Here is a 10,121-nt window from a genome sequence, read left to right as displayed (position 1 = left end):
TCCCTACATCAGTGATTCTCAACCTCATTACACTCTAAGCATACCTCAAAAAATGCAACTTCTGAATTTGAACTCATTTTTTGAAAGCAGAAAAAAATAGAGCAATTCTTCTGTTGCAAAGAACTGAGCACACCAAGTCACAATGTTTGTGATGCTATGGATTCCTATTTGAAATCTCTGAGTTTACCTTGTGAATCATGTTTGCACACCTAAGCTAACTTTTCATGATATGCTTGAAAGGTTCAAGGCACCCTGGTTGAGAATCACTGCCCTAAACAAGAACTGGCAAAAGAAGTTCCACTAATCCATGTCTGTGCTCCTCTGCTCACACACCTCAACCTCAACCTCAAAATTCTTCTCATGCGCTGCTGCTGACAGTCATAGTGAAACCTTGATCCACAGATGGAAGAGGAAACAAGCTGCTATCCCTGTACAACTCCACCTCCTTCATTCTGCATATAGAACCAGGATGACTCAGATGCTATTCATGCTTCAAAATGAATCACCACTAGGCCACCTCGCTTCTACTGTAAAAGCAAAATCCATTCACAGAAGTGAATATCAGGTTGCCTAATCCTAGGGATAGGGTATAAGAGCACATTTATTTTCATGTTCCCTCCAAAAGCACCACTCCACAGACCGTGCTTAATGCGAGGAAAAATAACCCACCTGCCCACCCAACCACCCTCACCTGCATTTTTAGACTGACTTTTTCAGTTACAAGACACAAAGCTACAAATAGCATTAATGCATGTCTCATGATTGATCAAATTTCAACTGAATTTGTTAAAGGGTGCTGATGCAAAAAGTAACCTTCCTGCAATGACTAGAAATTCTAGTTTGACTCACTAGTCCCCCATTCTAGAATGAAACTTGCCTTACCAGTTGCTAGTCTACATCTAAGCCTTAGTCACCAACATTAACTTCAGCCATTCTAAAAAAGTTATTGATGGCCTATGTGCTCGTAGGATTTCGGAGTCACTGTTGCAGGATCACAAAAATTACAACAGGTAGTATTTCAGGTTGTAGGAAGAGGTCTATTAAGAGGATGGGAAGGGCAAAAAGGTTGAGGAATTCAGAAAAATGGAGGGTTAATACCTGCACCCATATCTGCAAATTGTGCATTCTTAGAGAGTAACAATATAAATAGAAAGAACATATGCAGAGCGAAGTCATGTCTTGCTGCATATGTGCCAGCAATATGTAACATGAGCCAGAATAGTCTCCTCACTTGTAACATGTCTTACTCTGAAGAATGCACTAACACATGTATAAGCTGAATTTAAAGTCCTATTTCTACTCTACTGCAATCAAATTGTTACTACATATAAAAATGTATTTGAATAAATAGTACATAATAAGTACCAGGATTAGGACAAACATAAAATGATCCAACACAGTATGGTGCATTATTTTTCTTGTTACTGAACATCAGGGTAGACTCACCACCTGTCCCCAACTAGATCTGGACCACTGCAGTCCAGCCCAGGGGAGAGCGTAGGTCCAGTGGTAGCAGCTCCATCTCTGGCCTGGTGCACATAGTGGTGGTGGTGGCAGCAGCTCCAGCTCTCACCACATGCCCCATGCTACAGCTGCCGCCATCATGTGTTTTATACTGCGGCAGCAGCTCCAGCCTTGGTACAGGGCACGTGGTGGGGACCCTTCCTTCCCAGACAAGCAACAATGCCATGTTATTGGACTGCTCCCCAAGTATTACATGTCAAATGGGAGGCAGAACAACCACTATAGTGCAGCCTAGTGGGCAGGCTAACTAGTTCTGCTGAGCAGTCAGTAATGCATGAATGCACATCTTCTCATGCTGTACTGCCCAAATAGAAAGAAAAAGTAACCCAGTCATCTCAATATGCCTGGCAAAGAGGCTCACAGGAAAGATAGGCTAGGGAAGCAGACATCAAAAATGTTTTTAAAAAATCATTATGTAATTGATCAAAACCTCTCCTTACGGATAGAGCCATTTTTTTTCCAATCAATAAGGAGCCATTTCACTAGGTTACAAGACCCATCCAGTAAGAAATTTGCTTCCTATACGAAAAGCAAGTTGCACAGCAATCCTTCCATTCTTTTAAATACCACTGCAAAAACCACACCTGATGCTCAGCAGCAGATGCAACTATTGCTATGAGTTGTCCTCAGGCTTCCTGCACTGCTATATGCATCGCACAAAAAGGTGACAGTCCTTTTCCTCTAACTGCTCCCTATAGAAAGTGGTTTCCAAAACGTTGTTGGCTATTTAGAAGTTATAGGAAAGTAGTAGAATCCTCCAGCTACATATAAATATCTAGATACTAGTCGATTCACTGTAATACAACTATGCCACTGCAAAACTGCTAATACACTTCACTGGCCCGCTACACTAGTAGTTCTCAACCTTGTTAGACTGAAGGGATCCCTCACAAAATGCCACCTCTTAGCTTTCACTAGTTCCATGACTACAGACAAAATAAAAGTAATTCTTCTATTGCAAAAAACTCAGAAAGACCCTATGAATTTCTATTTGAGACCACTGGGTTTAATCTTGTAGATACATAGGTGCTGGCACACCTAACTGCTTATATTGCACATCACTGTTAAAAAAGGATCTCAAAACACCTCAGGGGCTGCATCCACATGAACATGGACATTTGTTTCCCCAGGGACAAGCAGTGGCACACCTTGTGCCACAGATATTTGTCCCCAGGGAAGGCCTGTGCCACGCAACCTCTGGCACACACCAGGTTACCCCATGGTGGGGTAGGGGAGGCTGGGGCCAGCCTATTGCTAGCCCCAGCAGCCTTACCTGGAGTCCGGGGGCTGCAGCAGCAAAAATCCTGCTGCTCAGAGCCTGGCAAACAGCTGGAGTGTGGCTCTGGCTGGCCAGGCTCCAGTTTTGGGCAGTGCTACCCTGCTTTTATGCATGGGTTTGTTTTGTTTTGGGGTTGTTGGGTTTTTTTTTTTGGCAGGGGGGTGGGGGGGGGGGACCCCAGGACCTGCTGGGGCCAAACCCCTCCCCCCAGTGCTGCTACCTTGCAACATGGAGAAAACCCAAATGTGTGGAATGAGGTACCACAGATGCATCTACGGTGCTACAAAACTGCATGGCCATACTTGTCTGGACGTGGCCAAAGTGTTATAAAACCCTGGCTGGAAGACTGCTCCCTTTAAAAATGAAGAAAGATTTGAGAAAATCGTCTCAAGGACAAGATCTGGAGCAGATCTATTACTGCATTTAAAAGAGCCAAATCTTTTCACAATTTAAGGCTGCCATAAAAGGAGCGCTACAAAAGGAACTTCTTAAGATTCCTACATAGTCAGCTAATTTGACACCATTTAAATAACTTTTTGGTTTCTAAAAAAAAAAAAACAAACACAAAAACAACAACAACAACAACACAAAAACAAAACAAAATTAGATTTAAAAATTAACACTTAGGCTCCTGGCAGATGTTCTACTTCAGATGCGACTAGCTGGTTAATCGCAACTTAACTAGTAACCTGGCCACATGGTTAACTATGCCATTAATTGCACTAACAAGGAATAAGCCACAAAGTTGATGCACAAAATGTAAGTCTCAAGATTCAACCCAAAGATTCTTACAAAATATGTAATAACCTTTGTGGCTGGTTCCCATCACACCTTAAATTACATGCGAGGCTAGGTTTATAAGGGCTCCCAGCCTTGGGAGTGCTTGGCTCCCATACATTCTCAAGGCTGCAAGCACCCATCAGCTGACTGCCATTCCCAGCCTCAGGGACACATCAGAGTCAAGGACTCCAATATACCCCTGAGGCTGGGAGCCAAGATCAGCTGCCACTCCCAGCTGCAGGGCACAGTGCCCTTAATTCCACTGAGCCAGCAGCTGGGAGTAGCAACTGATCAGGACTCCCAGCCTCCCAGGTACAAGAGTCCTCCACTGATGCAGCCTGGAGATCTGCACTCCTACCCTCCAGGCTGCAGCAGATTCTGTGCCACAGAGACTGTGGGTGTGGAGCCCTCAACTCCAGCTGCGCCCCACAGCTGGGAACAGAGTAGCAGATCAGGCTCCCAGCCTCTGAGGCACAACTCAGCCCTTCACTCTGCTGAATCTCAGAAGCTAACAGGGTCAGCTGATTAGGACTCCCAGCTTTGAGGGAGCAGTCAGGGACTCTGGCAGGGTCCCAGAGGCTGACAGTAGCAGGTGGCCAATTGGCACTTCCAGCCTGACTGGTACATCAGAGCCCTTGACTCCGATATGCTGCCAAGGCTGGGAGTAGGGATCATCTGACTGCCTTCTTACTTGTTGGTGTAGTGGGAGCCTGTGTTCATGATCCCAGGCTCCCCCTGCAATGGCACATGGAGCAATGGGGCTCTGATCCCCAGTCATATGATTGTGCCCCCTGCCATGTACAAGTAACATGGCAGGAAATGCAATTGTTGGGCTCATGCAGATTCCATGGCACCTTTAGTTGAACAAATGCCTGCCAGGGGCCTTAGCATCACCTCGCCTATTTTAAATGCCAGGCTTCCAAGATAGGCACCTTTGAAACACAAAACACACAACACTTAAGAAAGGGTTTTAAACAGCCAGCAGAGGGGAAGGCTGCTAAACCAACAAATAAGGAGTCCAAAACAGCACCTCTGATGCCTGCCTGTAGAAAACTGGGACTCATGACCCAAATCCTCTCAAGCACTTCTAGAGCTCAGTCAACCCTGAAACAAACTGGATCACTTCTTTAAAATCAGGCCAGAAGAAGGAATTTGTTAGTAGTCCCTATCTTTTCTGTAAGCCTCAGTAGAGCACTTGCCCAGAGAGATCTGCATTCCATGTCCTCTTTGGCTCAAGATCACTGGTTTTCAGCCTTTTTTCATTTGTGGACCCCTTAAAAAATTTTGAATGGAGGTGCAGACCCCTTTGAAATGTTAGAGCGAGTAGTTACATACTTTAGACTGGTTATAGTAATCTTCTGCAGACCCCTTAGATATAGCCTGCAGACCCCCAGGGGTCTGTGGACCACACGTTGAAAGCCATTGCCCTAGAAGCTTTTATACCCATATCTTCCAACTCCAAAGAGAAATTCTTTGGCTCATCTGGCTGGATCATTCATCATTCCTGTGAAGGCCAGATCACTGTGTGGCCAGTTCATATCGTTAGAGAATGAGAAAGCAAGGAGAATGTCTGTAGCCAAGTAAAAGGGAAAAACCCTAAAAATATTAATTTTTCAAAACAAAATCCAAGTTTTCTACCCACTCACAGTAAGTCGCAAATAACATGCTCTTAAAATTAAAAGGAAAAGAGGACGGAGGATGCAAAAAAACCAAAAGAGTTACAACCTGAAATACAGTTGATTTTTCTGTAAGGAAAAAAAGCTCAGTTTGAATGCAAGACGACACACCAAGATAAAAAGATGCTATCAGGCAAATTCAGCCCTGTCACAAACTTTCAAGTCAGCAAGAGCTGTTCCAGTATATCAATTAAGTTGTTACCAACACTACATTTCCATTAGGCTTGTAGTATATCACAGTATCCGTGACAATTAACAGAATTTCACAACATGTGTGCTACTGTTCAAAACAAAATGGTTTGCTTAGTGCACAGCTCTGGAAAAGCTAAAGCAAAAGCCAGGCTTGAGGCAGTGTAATAGCTAGAATTTCAGACAAGGATAAACTCTAGCAAAGAGAATTTAGTGATAATGTTTCAATTAATTCTAGCCAATTACAAAAACAATTAAGATGAATCCCTTCAAAAAGATTATTTAAAGAAAAATTACTACATGTTTTCTGGGACTTGATTAAGGGAGCTGCTGTATGTAGAACAAGATCTAACATCCTTCAACTTGCAGAGTTTTGCAGCATTTCATGAATTTAACTAAAATGGAAACTTGGACAAATAAACTGGAAGCAAATTATTCTACTTGAAGGAAGAAAAAGATTAAAACTAATAGCTTTGCCTCTAATTTTATTGCTTCCATAAGCTTAAAGCAAATATCAGAAATATTAGCTCTCACGTTAGCTCACAAAATTCTCAGGTCTGAAATAACTCTTTAGATCAGTTCCATACTGCCAATTTATTTTGGGAGGACAGAGAAGTTGGGGGGGGGGGGGGGGGGGAGAAGAGAGAGTAAGTCAGCCATTAATTGCTCTGTTTACTTTAGGCAGGTGTTAGGTTTAGTAGTATAATGCAATGGAACAAGTGCTTGTTAATATCAAACTTAACACCCTATTCAAACAGTGCTGATCTCCATAGATATTTCAAGTCTGTGCATTGTGTTTAAGCAATTTCCTATCTTGCAGGACATGTAATATCAAAAAAAAGTGTACCTAGCACAGAAGGTACTATTGACAGAAGTACAACTAATAAGATAATCCATTTTCAGGTCTGATTTGGGAGTATTTTTATTAAGCCATCCTACAGGAAGTAAAATGTGCAAACAATGATTAAAAAAAACAAACAGCTGAAAGTACACATTCTTCACTTTTTAATTAACTCTGGCATTTTGAAATGTACAGCTGTTAAAAACATTTTGATTACAAACACTGCAGAGGTCAGCCCCCACTGCTATAGCATGGTTTAGTTTAAAAATTAAAATGCAACACAAATAATGGCATTGTGCCAAAATCTTTGGTCATCTAATGCTTCTGTATCAATTTCTGAAGCTGCAAAGGTTGAATGGTTAAAAACCACATGCACACCGCAACCACCTGCCCGGGTGAATGAGGTAAACATACTTTTAGCCATTTATCTCAGTTCGGCAATAGCACTGGATGACTGTGCAGCTGTTTAAGACGACAATACAATTAAGAGTAATTCCAGTTTCTTCTTTCCTCCCTCAAAAAGTTTTTCTTCCCAGAAAGACAACACATCAATATAAAGAACAAAAATCAAAAACCAACAACAAAAAAATCCCATTAAAAAAATCTCTCTCGTCATATAGTTGTTTTGGGGCCATAATTTTCTGGAACTTTAGGAGGACTGGTTCTAAGATCAACAGATTTTTTTAAAGATAAATGGTGCATGCAAGCTTGCACCAACAGCATCTTCAATCCCAATTAGAATCACCCTTTCTTGGATTAGGGTTCTAATGATTGCGTTCTCTCTTCCACTGGTCAGAAGAGTTTGACATAGGCCTTTTAACTCCCAGGAAGTGTGCCATCAGACTTCTCACAAGATGTAGTACTACAATGCTTGCTCACCTAGAGGGAATTTGGAGTGGAGTGGTTGGTGCTATATTCTTTGGAAGCTGTTATTTTGGTCTCAAGCAATGAAAGGTTTTGTTTAAACTAGAGCTGCTCGTCAAGCTCCATGGGGACTGGGACAGTGGCAGCAGCAGGCAGAAAGGTTCCCCCTCCAGGTGACAAAGACCATTGTACCTCTCTGCTTGAGTCTCTCTAACCTGCCCTTGAAAGTTTCCAAGGACAGATTCTACAACCTCTCCAGGTAGGATGTTCCAATGCTTAGCCACCCTTGCTAGAGAAAGTTCTTCCCAATATCCAACCTAAAAAAAAAAAAAAAAACCAACAAAAAACAAAAACAAAAATCCACCCTTGCTGCAGTTTAAGAGCATTACTCCTTACATATGACAAAACCTAAAGGGCAGTTATCAAACCCCTCCCTGTCTTCTCTTCTCCAGACTAAACAATCCCAATTGTTCTAATTTTTCCTTGTACCTCACGTTTCCTGGCCTACCAGTGCTAAACAGAGCAGAGTCACTTCCATCTTAACTTCCAAGCAATGTTTCTATTAAATACAGTCTAGTATGCTATTGGCTCCCCCATCCTTCCATTAGAAGCACACTAGTAAACTAAGCTGAATATGAGCCAATACAAACCCCAGGTCCTTTGCAGGACTTCTCACTTCACCTTAGCTAATTTTGTTTGATACATTTTGGACCATTTTTCCAGTTTATCACTGTCATTCTGAATTCTAATCCTTTCCTCCAGAGCACCTGCAAATCTACCAAACTTGATGTCATCTGTAAGTATAAAAACTTTACACTCAATCCCATCCTCCAAGTTACTAATGAAGATAAACACTAGCAGACCCAGGACACACCCCCAGGAAGCCACATTAGATATCTCCTCCCAATTACACACCTAGCCACTGAAGTACCATTATTATAGTATAATGCAGAGAGAGAAGTATTTTACAACTCTGGAAATCATTAGATTGGCTGGGTGTTTGATAAGAGACTCCTTTTTGCTACACCCAGACCCAACACATTTGTCATCATCTCTAAAATACCACTGAAGAATCATTAAAAATATTATATTATCACCAGTACAAAGAAAAGCAGCACAAAGGTAATAACTAGTATTCTTTTTTACTAGTATTCTTTTTTACTGCTATATCTATCCTTGCAAAATATCACAGGATACTCTCAGTGAGACATAACGCAGAGTGCTTGAGTTCAGACTTCTCTCTGCAAAGAAAATGAAAAGAAACTGAAGACAAAAGAAAAGCTGGAACTGAGAAGTTATAATAAATTGTATCTTAATAAAAGTTACGAAATAAAAAGTATACAGTTTAGATGCAAGAAATGTAAGAGAAAGAACACAGAACAAGATACAAGCCGAAGACTAACGATTTCCTATTGGCTTGTAAGCTACATCAGAAGTCTGAACTCAGAAACAGGCAGCGCTCACTACAGTGAGGGGACAGCATAATGAAGGGGGGAAGTTAGAACAAGGCCAAGGCACCATCATAATGTCTCTGGGCCAACTTGATAATCTGTAGTTGGGGATTTAGCTGCTGTGGACAGACAGTGAGTGTTAGCAGAGATGAATGACATTTTCATACAAAAGAAAGTGGATTGTCACACTTTTCTTAAAAAACAGACAAACAAGATATTTTGAAATCTAAAAAGAATTCCTGTTGAGAAACACTGATTTTGACTAAATTTATTCCATGTATAGTCAGAATCTTCTCATTTTTCTCAAGCTCAAGAAGCTTTGAGGCTTAGTAGGTTCTACTGTTGAAATTGGTTTTCCCAAAAGTCTCTATACAAAGGATTAATATTCTTCTGAAGAAACATGAAAAAACACACCTTTCCTCATAAAACTAAATGATAGTATAGTACAACTTTATAGTCATCAGAACAACAGCAGTAAAAAAGCCTGACATCTTTATTTTACAGCAAAAAAAAGTTATAACAACTTTATGCAGGACATTATGGGCCAGATCCTATTTTGCTAGTTAGGCATGTAAGTGGACATAGGTGCCCAAGTCCCACAAAATGTCTGGTAGATGGAACAGAAATCTAGCCCAATGTATTGCACGTTATTTTATAAGCATGATACTTTCACCTTGTTTCTTTTTCCAGTATGGATGGGTATCTGGCCAAATACTAACTCAGAACTGAGTATACACACACACGGCTCAACACTCTTGCATGTGGTCAATGAAACCCTGAACTCCAATACATTAGAGGTCAGTGCCTGCCTCTTCCATTTCTTTAAAAATTGCCACAGTAAGCGAGAAGATTCTCATAAAATTTCTTTCTACTCTATAAAACACTAGTATGCTAGAATTAGAGAAACCACAATAAATAAATAAAAGGACAGATAAGACTCTTGATCCAGTGTCTCAGTTTGACTCATCTCAGGAAATCTTCTCAGAGCTGTATTCTAGACTCTGAAGCTAAAAACTAGGATTACGATTTTAAGTGTAATTTGAATTTATTTACCTTTTTGCTTCCTCTAGGTGGCATAAATACTCATAAGCAATGTTCTGACGCCTCCTCTCATCCATTTCCTCTGCTGAAAGCCTTTCATCATCCACAATAGCTGTAAATAGAAAGCCATATCAAATTAGGGTACTCTTAAAGCATTTTACTGAAAACTCGAATATGCTACTGAGTATCAGAAATTACTCACTACAATGGCTTTGATGTGATGTTTATCACTCAGTAAAGTGCTTTTAACAACAGCAAAAACAAAAGCTACATTTGCATTTTATGGCTTTAATACTACATAGAAGTCTTGAAGAACTTTCCTTGGATACTGTCAACAGCATATTTCATTCAGCATCATACTATTCACAATTTTTTCCTCAATTTGTTAATTTCTTCATATTTGCCTGATGAGGTATTCACAGATTTCAACAAAAAGGGCCCTTTTTAATAAATTGGGAAAAAAAACTGTTCAGCAG

The 10,121-nt window shown here is 40.9% G+C and overlaps 1 protein-coding gene across 4 annotated transcripts in view; it reads right to left on the bottom strand.

The window, feature by feature from the left end:
* IQGAP2 (IQ motif containing GTPase activating protein 2) overlaps window positions 1-9,757 on the bottom strand; it is a 175,576-nt gene extending 165,819 nt beyond the window's left edge. For all 4 annotated transcript variants that reach the window (XM_014521523.2, XM_014521525.2, XM_014521524.2 and 1 more), the window contains exon 1: window positions 9,658-9,757. In XM_014521523.2, the coding sequence (XP_014377009.1) occupies window positions 9,658-9,722 (65 nt within the window). In that variant the 5' untranslated portion in view covers window positions 9,723-9,757. The remainder of the gene's footprint in view (window positions 1-9,657) is intronic.
* Window positions 9,758-10,121: the final 364 nt, after the last annotated feature.

This window comes from Alligator sinensis, unplaced genomic scaffold (assembly GCF_000455745.1).
Source record: "Alligator sinensis unplaced genomic scaffold, ASM45574v1 scaffold159_1, whole genome shotgun sequence".
Classification (NCBI taxonomy): domain Eukaryota; kingdom Metazoa; phylum Chordata; order Crocodylia; family Alligatoridae; genus Alligator; species Alligator sinensis.
The sequence above is the reverse complement of the archived record's forward strand: the minus strand, read 5'-3'. Positions and strand labels throughout refer to the sequence as shown.